Source organism: Torulaspora globosa, chromosome 5 (assembly GCF_014133895.1).
Source record: "Torulaspora globosa chromosome 5, complete sequence".
NCBI classification, from domain to species: domain Eukaryota; kingdom Fungi; phylum Ascomycota; class Saccharomycetes; order Saccharomycetales; family Saccharomycetaceae; genus Torulaspora; species Torulaspora globosa.
This window is the reverse complement of record NC_050731.1, coordinates 81821-103103: the sequence shown is the minus strand read 5'-3', so window position 1 is coordinate 103103 and position 21283 is coordinate 81821. Positions and strand designations below refer to the sequence as shown.

The window sequence follows — 21283 nt, the reverse complement described above, 5'->3', positions numbered from 1 at the left end:
AGGATAAGTCGAGAAAGGGGCTACTGGAGGAAACCTTGTTTCAAGATCTGGAATGAGGAGCTTCAAGAGATCAAGTTACTGGATACTTTTCCTGCCGGTTGCAAGCTTATAGTGTGCTGTGAGTACTAACAGAGGACGCCTTGTGTTGATAGAACGAACAGTATGTCACCACCGTCGAACAATCCGTTCTTGGATGACGTGAGCGGAGGTAGCAGGGATGGCAGCAAGCCCGGATCGTATCCGGTGAAGGGAAGTCGGCCGACGAGGAGTTATCCTACTGCGAGGGAAGAGAAGGAGCGTTTGCGTGACAGATACAAGGAGGAACGCAACGTGAGCGGGAGTGGAGGAGACTTGCCACCCTCGTATGACGAGGTAGCGGGCTCAAAAAAGTCAGAAAGTGGATATCCGAGGGAGAAGGAGGGCTCTAGCGGCCACCGGTCGCATCGCCATCGCCATCACCGCTCTCGCGGTGACGGCGACCGGGAGCGTAGTGGCCATGGCCACCGTGGCTCGTCTCACAAGGATAAGAAGAAGGGCAAGCCGGCAGTGGTTCCGAAGAACGTCGATACAATCGATAAGATGGACGTCACGGGTCTGTTTGGCGGATCTTTCCATCATGACGGTCCGTTCGATGCTTGCACGCCTCATAGAAACAAGAACTCCAAGGCTGCACCCGTCTTGGCATTCCCGGCAGATGGTCCTAACAACAGCATTGGCGGAGCGTCTGCGAAGAAATCTGCGCTGAATGAGGTGTTTGGCAGAGAGGAGGTCGATGACGACGATGAACTTTACAAGACCAGAGGCGCAAATCGCACGGTACGCGCGATGGTAGATTCAAACGGTAGCACGAGCACCCTGGATGCGATTAAGCCAAACGCTAAGACTGTGACGCAGTTTGACGTTAAGGGGAAATCGCAGTTGGTTCACGGCCCTACCACGGCAGGACTTGGGTCCACTACGTTCCTCGATGGTGCGCCTGCTTCTAATGCAGCCATTCGTGAGGATATCAGGAACCACAGCCACCAAACGCGCACCAGCGGCGTACAGAGGAAGAAGTCGCTTACTCAGAGGCTGCAGGTGGGCGGAACCACGAATAGCGGTGTAAGGAGGAGCGGGAGCACCATCAGGAGCACAACAGAGCCACTGGTGCTGGCAAAGACACATAGTGGACATCTTGAAAACGGTGAAGAGGCCGGTGAAGACGAGTACGTCGGCGTACGTTTCGATGACAGCTTAAGGAAGGAATCTACTGGGAACAAATTACTAAGAAGAGTCAAGAGCTTGAAAGTCGGTAGGAAGGCTTGAATCAGATTATTACATAGATATCTATTTTTTTCATACTGTACGGCAAGTATTTACAGGTTGTTGAGAGATCAAAAGAGGCCGTACGATACGGCTTGTTTGGGCAATCTGGACTCGACGACGTTCCATTCGATCGACTCCCATACTCGATCGAGGTAGGCCTGCTTTCCAAACACCCCATAGTCGTGCAACCAGGCTTTTGGAGACGCATCGATGGCCAAAAGCGGTATATAGGACACCTTCTTGTAAGCCTCAGTTTGCCTTGCTTCTTCCACAGATTTCGACATCGAGAACTCAGAGTCCTCCTCCACGGTCTTAAGCTGTGCTGATTTTTTCAAATATTGTATCCTCAGCTCATCGAGATGACCGCTGCGATGGAAATTGAACGGAGTACCTGCGTTGTAAGTGTTAACAACGAACAGCTTGTCAAATACAACCTGGCCATCGCTGCCATCGTGACCCAACGGCCTCCGGGCCACAAGCCATGTATAGCCGTCACCGGAAATTGCCAAACTGGAGTTCATCAGCAGTGACCTGAACTCGACAATCGATCCAAATGACGAAATGAGCGCATTCTGAAGCGTACTGTTACCATTGGCTGCTGGCTCGTTGGAGAATCGTAGGGACAATCCTGGTGTTTTTAGGATCTCACCGGATGTGTAATCCGCACTCGAAGGCACCGGCAGCGAACAACCTCGCACGCAAGACATTGCGAACCGCAGGTTGAATAACAACGAAGCGTAGTTAACCACATTGCGCTTCACACCTGATTTCGCGTCCTCGTAAATCAGGGTTTCCAGAGGGGTCTCGTCGCCACCACCACTAAACCGATTCAATTTCGTTGTATACAGATCGGCTCTCTCGAACCATGCATTTTCTAATCCTCGCGATGAAAACAAACCAGGCACACCTTTACCCTGCACCAAATGCTCCAAAGCAGGTCTCACGTACCACCGCCTGCACTGGCCTACCAGACGGCTATGACAGCCACTAAACATCGATACAACCAGCCAATCTAACCATGTAGCTAGCACTTATAGAGGGCCCAACACTCAATTTTTCAGTTATGGCGGTGCATTTTTGATCACGTGACTAATAAATAATTTACCCGGACCAAGAAATGGTCACGTGCACATACGCGCCAATTCAAGCTGCTCGGGGTCTCGCGTCTGCCCAGCTTAAAGGTTGCTCGCAAGTAGCTGCTCAAACAACGCGATTTGACGTCTTTTACTTTTGCTCACGTGATATCTCGTTCAATGAGAAATTTCAGTTACCCGGCCTCTCGTATAAAGGTATCGCGTCGCAAGTTTTCTCTTCGTTGTTTACTGTTGGACATGTTGGTTGATGGCGATGCTGATGGGCAAGATGAAGACGGACGAGATGGTTAGCAGCTGATAAAGCTTCTAGCAGGGTTAGTTGGCCTACTTGTGGGACCTAGAGATCTGCTGCTATGTTGAAATGGATCCAAGGCGGTCTTTCCGCGGTGACGGGGATCGCTGAACCAGAGTATGGTGCAGACTATATACACACGGTTACAGACCGTGTGAGGGGCAAACAACCGTTTCGGGAGACCAATCGAGAGGATCTGGAGTGGTTGAAACCGGATCATACCAATGTGGAGACCGTGACTTTCTATTTCAGCGACAGTGCTACCGGAATTGTTGGGTTCGCTCAGATTATACACTCGAACATTGTCGGTATACACACGCAAGCACAGTTTACGTTTCGGATCTTTAATGCAAGGAAGCCGCAGGAGCTGAACGCGTGGACCTCGACGAAGCTGGAGGAGTTCCGCATCGAGGGACCGAATTTCTACGCTCGCGGCCTTTCGTTGGAGCTGAACGAGGACAACAACCAGTACCATTTCCTATCGGAAGTGAACGCTAAGACCAAGATAGACCTGGTGGTGACGCGGTTGACACCCGGCTGCAAGGTAGGCGACGACCCCAACACCTACTACGGTGACAACGTCGAGGAACCGTGGGGCTCCATGAGACACGTGTTTTGGCCCAGGAATAAGGTCCACGGTACCATCACGCTGTGCAAGCCGGAGCCGCAGTCGGGCGAGGAGGAAGAGCAGGAAGAGCAGCCGGAGGACGAGGAACCCGCCGAGGAACCCTTGGGCGCCCGTAACAGCGTCTACGAGGATCAAACCATCACGTTTGCCGAGTCGAAACCGGCGTTCTCGATGTTCGTGATGGCGTTCCAGGGCATGAAGCCGCACCACGCCGCCAAGGCGTGGAACTTCATGCATTTCCACTCGGAGAAACACTCTGCCGTGCTGATGGAGTTCACGACGCCCAAGTCGTACGCAAATACAAAAGTGACAATCGGGATCCTGACCACAGACTCAGACATCCTGTCGGTGACCATCGACAACGAAGTGCGCCATCTCGACGCCGAGGTCGACTCTGTCGGCTGGAACGTCCCCAAGGCCATCAGCATCGACTACGACGGCTGCCCCAAGGACCTGCCCGACGATGCGGTCGCCACAGGCGACCGCATCAGGGCAACGGCCGAGGGGCCCCTTGACAACCTTGTCGAGCGCATTGACGTAATGAGCGAGATCCCCAGCTTCATCAAGACCATTGTCTCGGGCGTCGCAGGCACCAAGCCCTACATCTACCAGTACGCGACCGACGACTTTGCCCTGGAGCTAGCGGGCAGCGCCCGCGAGAAGGGCATCGCCTGGATAGAAGTCACTTTCATCTCCGAGTCAGAGCTGGTCACGGAAGAGGCCTACGACGAGCAATAATGCCACCGCTACATAGAGTTAATACTACCATAATATCAGCCGTAATCAATGAGCGTCAGGGCGATGGGCTGGTGTAGTCCGTCGAGAATGTCGTTATCTGACGTTCATCTCCACATCTCAGGGCTCCGGAGTTCATAGGCTATTAGGTTTCGGTACAAGAGCAAAGAACTGAAGTAAAAGGAACGTTACAAGACTGGCCGTGATTGTTCGGCGTCGTGACGTTTTAGTAACATCTTGGTTGGAGAGCTGAACATGTCGAGGTGAGGGTAGAGGGCTTTTCTTTTGGAGTGCTGGGATATGGGGTGACAAGTGATGGGTAGGAGCTTTTGTTCCGTGCTGCTGGGAGATATATAAAGACGTGATGGTAGGCTGCTGGATGGTTCTTTTGTTTGTTTACAGGGGACTAAGTGCACTGAGATTGAGAATGTCAGGACGTGAAGAAGATATTATAGTTGCGGGAAACTCTAATTCGCAGACGAACTCTAACTCGACGTCGTTGAACGAGAAGTCCGATAGGACTGATCGGGTAGGCTTAGATAGTTCCGGTTACGCCAAGGACGGGGGAGCAGATCTGGAGCAGTACAGAAGCCATGACGTAAATGACTCCGAGAAGGACGAGATGACCATTCTGGTCAAGGAGGCTGACCGGCAGTTGAGTGGAATGAAGAAGTCAGATCTGGTGTTTGTGTCGGCGTGTTGTGTGATGGTTGCGTTTGGTGGGTTCGTCTTTGGCTGGGATACGGGCACAATCTCTGGGTTTGTGAAACAGACCGATTGGATCCGGAGATTTGGTTCGGAGAGGCCCGACGGCACGCACTTCTTGTCCAATGTGCGGACCGGGCTGTTGGTGTCTATCTTTAACATTGGCTGTGCTATCGGAGGTGTCCTTCTTGGTAAGTTAAGTGACTTGTACGGCAGACGTGTGGGACTGATGATCGTGGTGGTCATTTACACGATCGGGATCCTCATCCAGATCTGTTCCTTCAACAAATGGTACCAATACTTCATTGGCAGGATCATATCTGGTCTTGGTGTCGGTGGGATCACGGTGATGTCGCCCATGCTGATCTCTGAGGTGGCTCCCAAGCAGATTAGAGGTACCCTGGTTTCGTGCTACCAGTTGATGATCACTGGTGGGATCTTCTTGGGCTACTGCACGAATTTCGGTACTAAGAACTACAACAACTCCGCCCAATGGAGAATCCCTTTGGGTCTGTGTTTCGCTTGGGCTCTGTTCATGATTGGCGGTATGACTTTTGTGCCAGAATCGCCTCGTTACCTGGTGGAAGTTGGCAAACTCGAAGAAGCCAGGCGTTCCCTGGCGAGGGCAAACAAATGTTCAGCAGAATCTCCATTGGTGACTCTGGAGCTTGAGAATTTCCAGGCTTCTGTCGAGGCCGAAAAAGTCGCCGGCGATGCCAGCTGGTCTGAGCTGGTGACCGGTAAACCTGCCATTTTTAAGCGTACCGTGATGGGCATCATGATCCAATCTTTGCAGCAACTGAGTGGTGATAACTACTTCTTCTACTATGGTACGACCATCTTTACAGCTGTTGGTTTGAATGATTCATTCGAAACTTCGATCGTCCTCGGTGTGGTAAACTTTGTTTCAACGTTTGTTGCCTTGTACACCGTTGACAAGTTTGGTCGGCGTAAATGTCTGTTATATGGTTGTGTTGGTATGGTCTGCTGTTATATTGTCTACGCAACTGTTGGTGTCACTAGTTTATGGCCAAACGGGCAACATCAACCATCTTCCAAGGGTGCTGGTAACTGTATGATTGTTTTTGCATGTTTCTACATTTTCTGCTTTGCCACTACCTGGGCTCCAATTGCATATGTCATCGTTTCTGAATCGTTCCCATTGAGAATCAAGTCGAAGGGCATGGCCATTGCCAGTGCTTCCAACTGGATATGGGGTTTCATGATTGGTTTCTTCACTCCTTTCATCACCTCTTCGATCAACTTTTACTATGGTTACGTCTTCATGGGTTGCATGATATTTGCCTACTTCTACGTTTTCTTCTTCGTTCCGGAAACCAAAGGCTTGACCTTAGAAGAGGTGAACATCATGTATGAGGAGCGTGTACTTCCATGGAAATCCGCGTCTTGGTTACCTCCACATAGGAGAACCGCAGATTTCAATGCAGATGCGTTCGCCAGGGACGAATTGCCCTTCTACAAGAGACTTTTTACGAGAAGATGATCTAATCGCCAATATTGTTACGGCCGATTCAGTTTTCCGTTCCGGTATGCTCCTCCTGTAGCGTCTACCACTATTGCATGCAACACCTGAGGTACAGGCCAGTTGATTACAAGTTTTCTTCCTCATTGCGGTTTTAATTGTGAATTTTCCTACATAATATCTTTAATAGCGATAAAACAATAGCGTTGTTCTTATCGATTACCGCTTGCGTCAGCGCTTCCAACAAGAATTAGACATCAATGGCCAACATGGAGCGTCTACCAGGTGTTCCAGCAGCTGCTTTGATCAGACACAAAGCAAAGAGCAAGACAACATAGTACTATCTCCAAGCTGGTTTGATTGCCATTGGGACAATGGTGACCGGAAAAACTCCGCTTCCGCTCCCAGCAACCGGAAAAACTTTGTCCCAAGGGTCAAAAGTTCGACGGAAATACATTTTCTCCGGCCTGCGGCTTGACATCCCGAAAGTGTCAGAGATTTGGATCGAGTCGCTTTTCTTTTCCACGCGCAAAATTAGCCGTTCGTAGTCTGTTGGTTTTGGCTCACCACATGCTATGGCCTGACAACTATCCTGATGAAGTATTACTTCGATGTTGTTTAGGCGGTGAAAGTCACCTACGGGCAAGAGGGTTTTTCCGTCTTGCTTTAAAAAGGCTGGGGGGAAGCTCTTCCGCTTTTACTCCGTGGAGAGCAACGCCAGTCGCAACCGGCAGATGGAAGAAGTCGTAACGGAAAAACTCTAAGAAAGCCTCGTGCAGCTTGGAAAAATCTCCTGTACGTCAGGGAAAGAAACAACTTGGCTTACGTCATTTGATAGCTTCGAACAAGCGATTCGGTTATCGTCCAGCACTTTATTCACAGATACCAAAGCTGCTCAAGCTGAAGGTGGGCATAGGATCCGAAATAACCCTAACATCGGTCAATGGCAGTCACAGTAGCACGCCGGTAGCCAATTGTTCATGGTAGTCGTGATGGACATACAAGAAAAAAGATCTCAAAATGACCTCCAGACAATATATAAAGAGAAGAGAATTGCCCGGAATTAAATTCTTCATAGAGGTCTTCTACATTGCCACAAATCCATGAAGAAAGTTGAATTACCACAATGAACTCGACTCCTGATATAATCAGTCCTCAAAAATCTACTTCGTCCAATGGCGATTCAGAAACGAATAATTCCAAGTTCATGAATGCACCAGAAGGTAAAAAAGGCCTTGGCAGAGATGACTTGAGCCATGTTAAATCTGAACCAGAAATTCCAAAGCCAAACAACAGCAGATCTGCTTATATTTCGACCTGTTTATGCTGTGTTATGGTTGCTTTCGGAGGTTTTGTCTTCGGTTGGGATACTGGTACTATTTCTGGATTTGTTAACCAAAAAGATTTTATCAGAAGATTTGGATCTAAACATTCTGATGGCAGCCCTTATTTGTCCACGGTTAGAATGGGTTTGATTGTTTCCATCTTCAATATTGGTTGTGCTATCGGTGGTATTGTTTTGTCTAGAGTTGGTGATGTTTATGGTCGCCGTGCAGGTTTGGTCACTGTGGTCGTGATTTATGTTATTGGCATTTTGATTCAAATTTGCTCCTTCGACAAATGGTACCAGTACTTCATCGGTAGAATCATCTCCGGTCTCGGTGTGGGCGGCATTTCCGTTTTGTCGCCAATGTTGATTTCTGAAGTTTCTCCTAAGGAAATGAGAGGCGCCATGGTATCTTGCTATCAATTGATGATCACTGCTGGTATTTTCTTGGGTTATTGTACTAACTACGGCACCAAAAACTATGACGACTCTACTCAATGGAGGGTCCCATTGGGTCTATGTTTCGCCTGGGCTTTATTCATGATTGCTGGTATGCTTTTCGTCCCCGAGTCGCCACGTTACTTGATTGAAGTTGGTAAATTTGACGAAGCTAAACGTTCTTTGGCCAGAGTCAACAAATGCTCAATCGATTCTGCCTTCATACAACATGAGTTTGACTTAATCGAAGCCTCGATTGAAGAGATGAGAGTTGCTGGGACTGCAAGCTGGGGTGAGCTCTTCACCGGTAAACCTGCTATGTTCCAGCGTACTGTCATGGGTATTATGATTCAATCTCTACAACAGCTGACTGGTGACAATTATTTCTTTTATTATGGTACTACTGTTTTCAAGGCTGTCGGTTTGGAAGATTCCTTTGAGACCTCAATTGTCTTCGGTATTGTGAACTTCGCTTGTACTGCCCTTTCTCTGTATACTGTGGACAAGTTTGGTCGTCGTAACTGTCTGCTATATGGTTGCGTTGGTATGATCTGCTGTTACGTTGTCTACGCCTCTGTCGGCGTCACAAGATTATGGCCAGGCGGTCAAGGCAATGGTTCCTCTAAGGGTGCTGGTAACTGTATGATCGTCTTTGCATGTTTCTACATTTTCTGCTTTGCCACTACCTGGGCTCCAATTGCATATGTCATCATTTCTGAATCCTTTCCATTGAGGATCAAGTCCAAGGCCATGGCCATTGCCAGTGCTTCCAACTGGATATGGGGTTTCTTGATTGGTTTCTTCACTCCCTTCATCACTAAAGCCATCAACTTCTACTACGGTTACGTCTTCATGGGCTGTATGGTGTTTGCTTATTTCTACGTTTTCTTCTTCGTTCCAGAGACTAAAGGCTTGACTTTGGAAGAGGTCAATGACATGTACGCCGAAGGTGTCTTGCCATGGAAGTCAAGCTCCTGGGTCCCAGCTTCAAGAAGAGGCCCAGACTACAATGCTGATGACTTGACTCACGATGATAAGCCATTCTACAAAAGAATGTTCGGCATGAACTAAGAATTGATGCCTTTAAGCCAAAAAAACTTCGATAGGTGTTCAGCCATCAAGCAGAGCAGCCATTTCGACCTAAATCATTCGCTGGTTAAATTGATTATCTAGGTCGCGTTGGATATGTTTAACGATAATTTTCATGATTTCCACAATAAATGTGAAGAAGCTATACCATAGTGTAGATTAAAGAGTTGACCGCCTGTTAGTGATTCACAACTTTATAGACTTCAAGTAGTTTTGTTTCTCATATTTTCTGATAGTTGTCTTTGCAAATCTAGCATCGCTGTATATTATATGAACTCAAGACGGTAGAGATTCGCTTACAAAGTCATTGAAGTATCAAGAACCGTAAGTTCGGTCATCTTCTGGGACTAGCCCTTTCTTGATGCGTTCTGCGGAGAATCAATGAAGCTCATGGCGCTCCCGTGAGCATGTTCGTTGTTGAGCTATCCGTCCTGCCCTCAGAAATAGCATCGCATTGCGGACTGAATTCCCAGTCGCGTATGAAGGCGCTATCGTCTGGTATAGCAGTACAACTACGTCAGAATGCTGGATACCAGGTAGTTGGCCCTGGCGGATAGCGTCACATTACTTCAATTCCAGAGCAGGTCTTCTTAAGCGGAGAATGAACAATTGGTTTTTTAAACAAGGATTAAGAAAGATGTATGATTCATTGAAGGAAAAGCTTCGTTTCAATAATTGGCTAGAATTGTAAGATGTTTGAATCATTTACTAAAATCGGACTGTTTTGCCTTCACTGCGAAGCAGGGCAAAGTTTGTTTTTAAGACCTAAATGTTAATATTCGTCGATCTTGCCTCGCGACGACAAGGAAAGGAGTAATGATATGGAGAGCTCAAGATCAATAGACTACCTAAAACGATCCAGCTGGTGAACCACTCCTTCCCAAGAAACTGCTCATAGTCAAGAAAGACTGCTCTTTTATGTCTAGCTGAACAACCGATCACACAAGAACTCTGTTCCGTAGAAGTGGGATGGGTCTACACGGCCAATGTTGCATCCAAGGCGCCAGGCAAACCTGCCAGCGCTCCGTCCAATGCAAACCCCAGGTTTGACAGAGAACAACACAAGACTTCTCTTTTCCTCAGGAGCTTCCCCGGAACTGGCATACGCCAGCAAACAAAGTCAAATAAATCTCTCCACTGAATACTAAGATCAGCCAACAATTTCTCCGTGAACAAGGTTTTCACTACCATTTACCCACGCCACGTTAGCGGTTTGGGTTAGGGGCCTACAGATCCGAAAGCGAGGCCTGGACGGAACAATTATGCCAGAATGGGTCCAGCAGGAGCACAATGTTTCCCCGAACTTCCTATGAAGGATGCCTTAACGGAGAAACTATACCACAGGTAGAACCTCTTTCCCCAAAGTCAGGACATTTTTGTGAAAAGAAACGATAACTGGTGCGGATCTTTCAGGGTTCGAGCGGAAGTTGTCCCGAAGAAATTTTCTACTCAAGACATGGGGATATTTTCCCAGTGGCGGACGGACAGCGTGTGGGGCCCCGCAGAGTACGCCTTGCGGCTGATTCTAAGGAGTAAAAAAAAATTCCTTCCGCATTATGCGGTAGTGGTTGGCAGTTTTTCCAGTTGTTTTGCAAATAATCACCCGTTTCCTGAGTTTTGTTCCGAGAACGTGCGAGGATCTCTGAGGAGCGGAATTATTTGAAGTTCCTGGGGCAGAGTGGGGTTAATCCGTCATCTAGAGAAATTGAGTGGCCGGAAAAATTTTTATCCGGGGAGATTGTGTGGGACCACCAATGGGCCGCGCAGTTCTATGTCAGTGCTCGACGGCTAACGAAAAACGTATAAATACTGGCTTCGATATTCACCTTCCAAACGTTTCATTCTGGTTATTTGTTTCCTCTTCCTCTATATCCCCAGAATTCATTAAGGTTTTCCATCCATTACTTTACTGATTACAAAAATATCTTCGAGATGTCAACTGCCGAAAACACTCCTGTTGGCAACTTGACTTCCACAGTTTCGGGATCTCATTCCGTTTTATCAACGCCATCTAACAAGGCTGAAAGAGATGATGCTAAAGATTTGAACTCAATTGCCCCACCAGAGCCAGCCATCGATTTGCCAAAGAAGCCCGCTTCTTCCTACATTGGTGTTTCCATCCTGTGTCTGATGATCGCCTTTGGTGGTTTCATTTTCGGTTGGGATACTGGTACCATTTCTGGTTTCGTGAATTTGCCGGACTTTGTGAGAAGATTTGGATCTAGACATTCTGATGGCACCTATTATTTGTCGAAGGTCAGAATGGGTTTGATGGTTTCTATCTTCAATATTGGTTGCGCTATCGGTGGTATTGTTTTATCCAAGATGGGTGATGTCTACGGTCGTCGTATTGGTTTGGTTGCTGTCACCATCATCTATGTGGTCGGCATCTTAATTCAAATATGTTCCTTCAACAAATGGTACCAGTACTTCATTGGAAGAATTATATCTGGTTTAGGTGTTGGTGGTATCTCCGTTTTGTCACCAATGTTGATTTCTGAGGTGTCTCCAAAGCAGATTAGAGGTACCCTGGTCTCTTGTTACCAACTTATGATTACTTTGGGTATTTTCTTGGGTTACTGTACTAACTTCGGTACCAAGAATTACCACGACTCGACTCAATGGAGAGTTGGTTTGGGTCTATGTTTCGCCTGGGCTATGTTTATGGTTGGTGGTATGCTTTTCGTTCCAGAGTCTCCACGTTACCTGGTTGAAGTTGGTAACTTCGAAGAAGCTAAGCGTTCGCTATCTAGGTCCAACAAAGTTTCTGTCGATGACCCAGCTCTGTTGGCTGAACTAGACGCCATCGCTGCCGGTGTTGAAGCTGAGAAATTGGCTGGTAGCGCTAGCTGGGGTGAATTGTTCACTACAAAAACCAAGATCTTTCCCCGTTTGATTATGGGTGTTATGTTGCAATCTTTGCAACAATTGACCGGTGACAACTACTTCTTTTACTACGGTACCACTGTCTTTAAGTCTGTCGGTTTGGAAGATTCTTTCGAAACTTCCATCATCATTGGTGTTGTGAACTTCTTCTCCACTTTCGTCGGTATTTTCTGTATTGAAAGATTCGGTCGTCGTACCTGTCTTCTATGGGGTGCCGCCACCATGATGTGCTGTTTCGTTGTGTTTGCCTCTGTCGGTGTCACTAGACTATGGCCCCACGGTCAAGCCAATGGTGCCTCCAAGGGCGCTGGTAACTGTATGATTGTCTTCACCATGTTCTACATCTTCTGTTTCGCTACCACCTGGGCCGGTGGCTGTTACGTTATTGTCTCTGAAACTTTCCCATTGAGAGTCAAATCCAAGGGTATGGCTATCTCGACTGCTGCCAACTGGATGTGGGGTTTCTTGATCTCCTTCTTCACTCCTTTCATCACCAACGCTATCAACTTCTACTACGGTTACGTCTTCATGGGATGTCTAGTGTTTGCTTACGTCTACGTCTTCTTCTTCGTTCCAGAGACTAAAGGTTTGACTTTGGAAGAGGTCGACACTATGTGGATGGAAGGTGCCCTACCATGGAAATCTGCCTCCTGGGTTCCACCTGACAGAAGAGGTGCTAATTACAATGCTGAAGACCTTGCCCATGACGATAAGCCATTCTACAAGAGAATGTTCACCAAATAGGTGAGCGCGCATCAATATCCCCTTATCATTTAATGACAACTCTTACGACAGTATTATACATATAACGATAAACTAGTTACTATTTTTTATATATGATTTGATCTTTAGGAATAGGATTTTCAGTTTTACAACTCGTTCTCGCGAAGAGTTCCACCTAGAGACGCAATAAGGTTTCGTAACAGAATTCTACAATATTCTACAATATCCTACAATATCCTACATAGCCTACACGTCAAATAATCTCACGGCTGAAAATGTGTTATTCCTTGCCATTAAATTCCATTTTCTTTATTATACTTGGCACTGACACTAGGCTGAAAATTGTGTCGCTTTATCGTCGCCTCGCTCGAAAAAGTTTTCGCCTGTTGCTCATCGCCTATATCAATGATTTGAAGATACTTTCATACCATTTGAGTGTACATTATATTCTTGAACTGGCTCCAGTTTATGCTCAATAAACTGCCAAGTGCTTTACTATCGCTCCGGAATTGTTTTTGCTTATCAATTGGACGCCATCAGCTAAAGAAAATTTACAAGTTCTCGCAGTATACATCAGTAAGAACCGTGAGAACAATGAGTGCTCCTGCTATCTGTCCCATCACTGCGCAATTGCAGAAATTATCTATTGAGGAACCAACCGTTGCAGAAGGATCGCATCCAGATGTCAACATTGTCGACCTAATGAGAAATTATGTGACCCAAGAGCTTTCCAAGATCTCTGGTGTGGACCCATCTTTGATCTTCCCAGCGTTGGAGTGGACTAATACCCTCGAGAGAGGTGATTTGTTGATTCCTGTCCCCAGATTGAGAATAAAAGGTGCCAATCCAAAGGACTTAGCTGCCGATTGGGCTTCAAAGTTCCCCTGCGGTCCGTTCTTATCGAAGGTCGAGAATAACGGTCCATTTATCCAGTTTTTCTTTAACACACAGTTCTTGCTGAAGACTGTGATTCCAGATATCTTAAACAGAAAGGAAGAGTACGGGGCTTGTAAATTGGTGGATAACAAAAAAGTTATTATTGAGTTCTCGTCACCAAACATTGCCAAGCCTTTCCATGCAGGCCATTTGAGATCTACTATCATTGGTGGGTTTTTGTCTAATCTTTACGAAAAATGTGGTTGGGAAGTTGTCAGAATGAACTACTTGGGTGACTGGGGCAAACAGTTTGGTCTGTTAGCCATTGGTTTCGAGAGATACGGTGACGAAAAAGCACTTGCCGTTGATCCTATTCACCACCTATTTGAAGTGTACGTTCGTATCAACAAAGATATTGAAGAAGAAGGTGACAGCTTGCCTTTGGAAGAATCCACAAACGGTAAAGCGCGTGCATATTTCAAGAGAATGGAGGACGGTGATCCTGAGGCTTTGAAGATCTGGAAGAGATTCCGCGAGCTCTCCATTGAAAAGTACATTGACACATATGCCCGTTTGAACATTAAGTATGACTCGTATTCCGGTGAGTCCCAAGTCAGTAGGGAGTCAATGGAAAAAGCTCTTAAATTGTTCGAGGAGAAGAAATTGACACATGAAGACAGGGGTGCTACTCTGATCGATCTGACGAAATTCAACAAGAAGCTAGGGAAAACGCTCGTCAAGAAGTCCGACGGTACCACGCTTTATCTGACTAGAGATGTTGGTGCTGCCATGGATCGTTACGAAAAGTACCATTTCGATAAGATGATATATGTGATTGCTTCTCAACAGGACTTGCACACCGCACAATTTTTCGAGATCTTGAAACAGATTGGTTTTGATTGGGCTCAGAATCTCCAGCACGTCAACTTCGGTATGGTTCAAGGCATGTCCACGAGAAAGGGAACGGTTGTGTTTTTGGACAATATTCTCGAAGAAACCAAGGAGAAGATGCACGAAGTTATGAGAAAGAACGAAGTCAAATACTCTCAGATTGCGAACCCCGATGAAGTCGCTGATTTGGTTGGTATATCTGCCGTCATGATCCAAGATATGCAATCGAAACGTATCAACAACTATGAGTTCAAATGGGAAAGAATGCTTTCATTCGAAGGTGACACAGGCCCTTACCTACAATACGCACACTCAAGATTGAGATCCGTTGAAAGGAACGCTTCCAACATCACTCCGGAAATGTGGTTAAACGCGGACTTCTCGGTCCTGACGGAGCCAGCCGCTATGTTGCTGATCAGAATCCTGTCTCAATATCCCGATGTATTGAGAAATGCCATCAAAACCCACGAGCCTGCCACAGTGGTCACTTATCTCTTCAAATTGACCCACCAAGTTTCCTCCTGTTACGACGTTCTATGGGTTGCTGGCCAAACTGAGGAAATAGCTACAGCACGTCTGGCACTGTATGCTTCCGCTAGACAAGTGCTATACAACGGTATGCGTTTGCTAGGGTTAACCCCAGTTGAGAGAATGTAATATCCTGCCTGCAGGAAAGCTTGAAGTATATATTAGGTGATAGAGATTCTAATACTCCATTCCCGCACTACATTAGTGAACTGCCACTTCCAGCGGACTGCTCACCGCGTGTGTACTCATCCCTTCTTCATGTAATGTCCTCATGCAGTCTGGCCTGGTGATGGATGATTCAGCGATAGCGAGAAGTGAGGAAGTCAATCAAGGGAATTGAGAGTGGGTAAACTTTTTGCAGCAAAGGTGGAGTGTATGGTTGTTGGAGTATGGCTGTACGAGTATGAATAGTGGCATAAGTGTTTAGCAGTAGGTCGGTCGTAGGTAGTGGGCTTGTATCAGGTTTTCCTGTAATTGACAAGCACAGATTTGGGCATCTTTGGGGTCATAAGCAACCCAGCTGAACTCCAATACGCGCTGAAATTGTGCAGTGGTGATTTTCCATGTATGCTTTTAACATTCCTGGATCTGATTGTTGAATATCATACTCTTTGATATAGAGTCGTCGTAATAGTATTGGCTCTTCACGCCCCAATGTTAGTCCAATAGTAGACGACAACTCTCTCCCACTTAAAACAGTGGAATGTTCACATCACTAATCATGCAGTGAACGATTCATTCACTATTTGAAATATGTGAGTTCTCACGATGCCATTGTCAAAAGGGAGATACGGCTAGGCCATTAAACCTAAGTAAATCTGAATGGACTCCTCGAATACTACCGAAAAAAGGCATGTAGAGGCTTGTTTTGGTGCTATTTTTCACGTACAATTATCATATGTGTCAACGAAAGGTTGATGGTTGTTGTGTAACGGACAATAACCCTTAAGGCTGACCTCGCTCTAAAGTGGAGTGATTGACAGCAAGCCCTCTACACTAGGCAACATTCCTCGGACACGACCAGAGCTGTTCATTCGTTTATAAGGTCCACAACAAACTTGAACCTTCGAGCCCTTTTTGTCGAAATAGGTAATGGAAGAAGCTGCTTGTACCACGAGAGGAAACTTCGGAAAAGTCATCCGATCCTATAGCGGATCTGCAACCAAAGAGAAAATAAATCATGAACGACTGCTTTCCTCAGGCAACGAAGAAATTTTTCTTTCCAGACAATGTGAGAGTGCACCCATGGTTTCCTGCAGCGCATGGTTGATAGTAGAATCTAACCGATAAAACAATGCCTTGCATAAATCGTAAGACTTCTTTCATCATTCGCTGATATATTGTTCAAGCTCCTTTAAGAAATTTGCAGATTCATTACAGAAACGGTAATTTTCCATGGCTTTAAGCCGCACCCAGCACAGAGACTTTATGTCTACGGCATTTTTCGAGAACATTTTTGGTGCTGTGTCGTTATGGCACCCAATAGCGAACAGGTGTTTCCATGGAGCTGCTAGTCTGACTTCTGGGCTACAGACAGCGACGGCGCTATACGAAACACAATGAGTGGATGCAAACGACCATTCTGCAAAGTATAAAAGGAGGAGGTATTTCTCGGTTTGAATGAGGTTCGAACTCTATTGGTAAAGGGAAAGTAATAAAACAACAGCCAAAGTGTTCGCATTGTTCGCAGACATCGTTATAATGGTATTGATAATAGTGGATGTTACCACAAGTTTTTACCACCATACTCATCCCGATAGCACTGATAGTGCCGACGACAGTAGGCCTAGAAAACGTGAAGCCAATAACAGTCACTGATGAAGGCGCCTACTGTGACGCAGCCGGGGTGTGGACCCCACAATCAGTGGGACTAGAGTAGTCGTAATGTCAGCCAAACGGCACTTACCCTTGCTTAGGCAACTACGGTAACGTGGTAGTGCCCAAGGACATGGTTAAGAACGGTTTGAGCAAGCGGGGTGGGCCTTGGTGGCAGGCTCTGCGATGACGCTATAATCAGGCGAGACGGGTCCATCCATTTCAGCAATGTCACTGCCACCATAGGGGGGGAGCCTAAGTTCTCACTCAATATTACTAATTCAGGTGGTTCAGTCACCGTGTCCTTCATCCCATTGATACCTGTATACAACGGAACTATCAGCAAACGAGACTACCAGGACTATGGACATCAACACGCCAACGGAGCCGGATTGAAGTTCACGTACTCTCCGCATCACCCTGAACACCACCTCACCGAACGATACGACTGGAACGACATATGGTCTACCGAGAATTCTATGCTGTCTTCGTACATGGCTTACGCATATAACGACATTGGTGATGTCGACATGAACGATACCGTTCAGGGTGGCTGGAGAGTGCTAATGAGCTCGGGCCAATTAGTCATAGAAGACATAGATACATTTGGCTGGAACCCAGAAACGTGCGACTACAATGTTTTCGATGGGATTGCGCGCTAGCCAGGCAGGGGAGTTGTGCAATGGGTTAGCCTAGCCAAGTGGACCTGACTCGAATTACCACCATTTTTCCTGTCGTCTTGCTGCACATACACACGACTGTCAATATACGATAAAAAGGAATGGAATAACAATATAGTTTAACTCAAGTCCTGTTCATTAAGATTGCTATGAGTGCAGATCCAAGATCCTTTAGCTATCTACGCAAAATGCTTAGGCTGATTAGTACCCTGGCCGCTATAGCAGCCCTTGGCAACCATTTTTCACTGTAGCGGATGCTGCTATTGTTCCCGACCAGGTGCTCCAAGTATGCCAGGCTATAGAACATGGACTTGTTTACACCGCAACAGGCAAGCGACGCGGTATCCTGCTGAGGGTGCTGCACGATGTCAGTGAGAAACAAATAATACTACGGCCTGAAGCGTAGGGCCTAGTGGTTCAACCCATTGTGGGTGACCGGCTAGTGGGATAGGGAAGGCCCGGGTGATGAGGAGGCCTAAAATGAACTGACCGCCGATCCTAACTGTTTTAATTTTGCTTCAGCATCATACATCAAGTCCCTACTTGCCGCCAAATGTTGTAGTTCCAGGGCCGCCGGATGCAGCATTTGGCCCACCACAACTGTGACAACGGCGGTAGGAATACGTACATTACGGCTGGAGGTAAGATCACGGGCGTATAGGCATGAATCCATATTCCTGGCAGCAGCCGGTGATGTATACATACTGGGGCAGTTGATAGCCTGGATTTGTCTTGGTCAGACCGCTCACTTGGACCCTGCCATTTCATGGCTCATCAGTCTTGTTTGGTGAGCTGTGTTAGGCCCTAAATGTTCTAGCATACTTCCACTACTTCTAAATCTCAACCTCCTGTAATAGTACGAGCTGGGCATACCGGCTCGACTAGATGGAAGTGTAAATAGGAAGGCTGACTAAGGTGAAAGGCTGGCTAAAACATAGATGACCAGTAGCTTCACGCCAATGCGAGTCAACGAGAGGTCCAAATGGAACATATAAAAGGGACCCAGTTGAGAGCTATTAGGGAGCTACCGAGGTCCAGAAGAGGACCAGGATTTATAGGATTGCAAAGTATAGTTTATTAGTAATAAGTACTAGACGGACCAACAAACCTCCAACAAATAGTGTCCCAGTGGCCGAGTGGTTAAGGCGATGCCCTGCTATTACTACTAGTAGCATTTAGGCATTGGGTTTTACCTGCGCAGGTTCGAATCCTGTCTGTGACGCCATTTTTTTTTCAAATTTTCATCACACAAAAATCAAAAAGATTATAAGCGGGGATTTTCCAATCTGCTATGGCTAGTAATCTTAGACCATGGCAATCATGGACCGGCAGCTACGACTTCAGCTCAAAGCTGTATTAGTTCATTTATATGTGCAGTCGTCGTATTTGTCGTATATAATGACTACATCAGAACTTTTCAACCCATCTCATCTCATCGAATGGCTCATATTGATTAGTGCTAGCTGGTTACTGGTAATTGGTGTCTAGTATCGTCATCTGCTCTGCTACCTGTGTCGCAAAATGGGAAAGGCCAAGAAGACCAGAAAGTTTGCCCTTGTGAAGAGAACCATCAACACAAAGAAGGACCAGCGACTGCAAGCGAACAAGGAAAAGATAGTACAGAAAGATGACCCCGAGCTGACGAGAAGTGTTCCTCAGGTCTCCAGTGCTTTGTTCTTTCAGTACAACGAAGCTATCAAACCCCCATATCAAGTTTTGATCGATACCAACTTTATAAATTTCTCCATCCAGAAGAAGGTCGACATAGTGAAAGGTATGATGGATTGTTTGCTGGCCAAATGCAATCCCTTGATTACCGATTGTGTGATGGCAGAGCTGGAGAAACTGGGTCCAAAATTCCGAATTGCTCTGAGACTGGCCAGGGATCCGAGAATCAAGAGACTCAGTTGCTCGCATAAGGGAACATACGCGGACGACTGCCTGGTGAATAGAGTGCTTCAACACAAGTGCTACATCGTGGCGACCAACGATGCGGGATTGAAGCAACGTGTGAGGAAGATCCCGGGTATCCCGCTGATGAGCGTAGGCGGGCATGGCTACGTCATCGAGAAGCTTCCCGACGCCTTTTGATACATAAATTACATATATACAAACCTACCCCTAGTGCTGTTTGGCAGCACTAATCGGCGTATCCATCTGCTTGGCCGCCTTGAGATTCATCTCCTTCCTGTACTTTCGGTCGATGTGCTCCTCGATGAGCATCGCGTTCCGACAGTTGGGCTTGTAAGCCACACTGACGATGTCACCCACAATCGGCACCAAGCTGAACGTGAAGTCGATCAGTATGTTGAACAGACAGCTCGCCATGATATCCGAGGGCAGACCGTCCGCCGCAGTTCTCATCTCCCTCAGCACCAGCAGCGACAGACACAAAGCGCAGATGTCGCCTACAACAGGAACAATCTTTACAATGTTCAGCCATCCAAACTTCATCCCCCAGAACGAGAACATGAGCTCCATCCGGTAGCACCGTTTCCGCATCGACAGGACCAAACCCCTCTGCCGCTCAGGCACATACTCGGCGATACTCTTGGGTCTAGTCTTCTTCACAACCTTCGACGACCCAGAGAAGAACGACTTCCTCTCAAACTCGTACTCCTCCACGAACGGATCCTGGCCATTGTTGAAGTCCCCAACCACTTTTCTGGTGAACTTTTTAACGAAATAACTGAAGAACATTACAACCTACGCTGGTCCGCACGACATACCGTCGTTCACACGCTACAACAAGTCAAGAGGCTGCTTATATACCCTCGTCCTGCCATCACAGCCATGTCGCTGGCAGAGCAAAAACTGATAGCAGCAGGAAGGGTCTCCTTCCGCCTCGCCGCAACCGTTGCTTATCCAATGCTACGGTTTTTTTCAAAGATGCTCTTATAAGGACGCCTTAAAAAATTCACCTGTTAACTTGACTCGATGAGCAACTAAGAAGAGATTACTTGCAAGATGGATCCCAGTTCGGTGCTGGAGCAGACGACACAGGACGTTTCGAACTTGCAGGCGGAGTTTAGACATCTTCTGGAAGAGATCAGGGCGGAAGATACGCAGCTGTACGATCTACGAAAGAAAGCAGCGCAGAAGGACGCCCAGTTGCACAAGTTTATCAGACAGCATGGCTCGCTGACCGAGCATCCGAACGAGGAAGAGTTGTCCAACGGGATTCGGGAAGATCTGGAGCGATGTAAAGAGTTGCAGCAGAAGAAATGTACTTTGGCTAACACAGCGCTGTTCCTGGTGGCGAAACACCTGGCCAAGCTGGAGAAGAGCATTGTGGTGCTGGAAGAGGACGGATTGCTTGCTCCGCTGGAGAATGAGGTGGACAGCGGGTCCGAGTACTCGCGGGAGAGCTCCGTGCAGAGTACAGGCGAAAGAAGGAGGAAGGCTGCGTCGGCTGGGTCTGCAGAATCGGCTGTCAGGAGGAGAAGACAGGCCCGTGGGTCCCCGGCGGTGGCTGAAAGACGAGTGGCGCCCAAGTCGGAAGATCAGTCCGACGGCACGCCGCTAGAGAGCAATTTCGATCTGCAGGACTATAACGACGACCTCTTTTCGGGAATCAACAACAATGAGGAAGAGGACAAGACGCTGTACTGCTTCTGCCAGAGCGTCTCGTATGGCGAGATGGTGGCCTGCGACGGAGCTCACTGCAAATATGAGTGGTTCCACTATCCTTGTGTGAACTTGAAAGAGCCTCCGAAGGGCGCCTGGTTCTGCCCAGACTGCCGACAGGAGATGGCAAAGGGTAGACTGAAGAAGAGAAGGCTCTAGAG

The 21283-nt window shown here is 47.2% G+C and overlaps 10 protein-coding genes and 1 non-coding gene across 11 annotated transcripts; 9 read left to right on the top strand and 2 right to left on the bottom strand.

The window, feature by feature from the left end:
* Positions 1–162: 162 nt before the first annotated feature.
* Positions 163–1305, top strand: PAL2 (Pal2p; the record flags this gene model as incomplete). The annotated part of the gene is made up of 1 exon (XM_037283929.1): positions 163–1305. One exon carries the CDS (start codon positions 163–165, stop codon positions 1303–1305), a length of 1143 nt encoding a protein of 380 aa, XP_037139825.1.
* Positions 1306–1373: 68 nt separating this feature from the next.
* MRP1 (mitochondrial 37S ribosomal protein mS43) lies at positions 1374–2300 on the bottom strand (the record flags this gene model as incomplete). Its single annotated transcript, XM_037283928.1, has 1 exon — positions 1374–2300. One exon carries the CDS (start codon positions 2298–2300, stop codon positions 1374–1376), a length of 927 nt encoding a protein of 308 aa, XP_037139824.1.
* Positions 2301–2752: 452 nt separating this feature from the next.
* On the top strand, positions 2753–4057 carry SVF1 (Svf1p; the record flags this gene model as incomplete). Its single annotated transcript, XM_037283927.1, has 1 exon — positions 2753–4057. One exon carries the CDS (start codon positions 2753–2755, stop codon positions 4055–4057), a length of 1305 nt encoding a protein of 434 aa, XP_037139823.1.
* A 361-nt stretch (positions 4058–4418) lies between these two features.
* HG536_0E00580 (sugar porter family MFS transporter) lies at positions 4419–6263 on the top strand (the record flags this gene model as incomplete). Its single annotated transcript, XM_037283926.1, has 1 exon — positions 4419–6263. The coding sequence occupies one exon, from the start codon at positions 4419–4421 to the stop codon at positions 6261–6263; it is 1845 nt and encodes a 614-aa protein (XP_037139822.1).
* A 1105-nt stretch (positions 6264–7368) lies between these two features.
* HG536_0E00570 (sugar porter family MFS transporter) lies at positions 7369–9078 on the top strand (the record flags this gene model as incomplete). The annotated part of the gene is made up of 1 exon (XM_037283925.1): positions 7369–9078. The coding sequence occupies one exon, from the start codon at positions 7369–7371 to the stop codon at positions 9076–9078; it is 1710 nt and encodes a 569-aa protein (XP_037139821.1).
* A 1950-nt stretch (positions 9079–11028) lies between these two features.
* Positions 11029–12726, top strand: HG536_0E00560 (sugar porter family MFS transporter; the record flags this gene model as incomplete). The annotated part of the gene is made up of 1 exon (XM_037283924.1): positions 11029–12726. One exon carries the CDS (start codon positions 11029–11031, stop codon positions 12724–12726), a length of 1698 nt encoding a protein of 565 aa, XP_037139820.1.
* Positions 12727–13173: 447 nt separating this feature from the next.
* On the top strand, positions 13174–15129 carry HG536_0E00550 (arginine--tRNA ligase; the record flags this gene model as incomplete). Its single annotated transcript, XM_037283923.1, has 1 exon — positions 13174–15129. One exon carries the CDS (start codon positions 13174–13176, stop codon positions 15127–15129), a length of 1956 nt encoding a protein of 651 aa, XP_037139819.1.
* A 3488-nt stretch (positions 15130–18617) lies between these two features.
* On the top strand, positions 18618–18717 carry HG536_0Etrna8S. The gene is given in 2 exon segments: positions 18618–18655; positions 18672–18717. It is a non-coding gene; the product is annotated as a tRNA-Ser (tRNA).
* Positions 18718–19016: 299 nt separating this feature from the next.
* FCF1 (rRNA-processing protein FCF1) lies at positions 19017–19586 on the top strand (the record flags this gene model as incomplete). The annotated part of the gene is made up of 1 exon (XM_037283922.1): positions 19017–19586. One exon carries the CDS (start codon positions 19017–19019, stop codon positions 19584–19586), a length of 570 nt encoding a protein of 189 aa, XP_037139818.1.
* Positions 19587–19616: 30 nt separating this feature from the next.
* HG536_0E00530 (DUF4112 domain-containing protein) lies at positions 19617–20195 on the bottom strand (the record flags this gene model as incomplete). The annotated part of the gene is made up of 1 exon (XM_037283921.1): positions 19617–20195. The coding sequence occupies one exon, from the start codon at positions 20193–20195 to the stop codon at positions 19617–19619; it is 579 nt and encodes a 192-aa protein (XP_037139817.1).
* A 267-nt stretch (positions 20196–20462) lies between these two features.
* YNG2 (histone acetyltransferase YNG2) lies at positions 20463–21281 on the top strand (the record flags this gene model as incomplete). Its single annotated transcript, XM_037283920.1, has 1 exon — positions 20463–21281. The coding sequence occupies one exon, from the start codon at positions 20463–20465 to the stop codon at positions 21279–21281; it is 819 nt and encodes a 272-aa protein (XP_037139816.1).
* Positions 21282–21283: the final 2 nt, after the last annotated feature.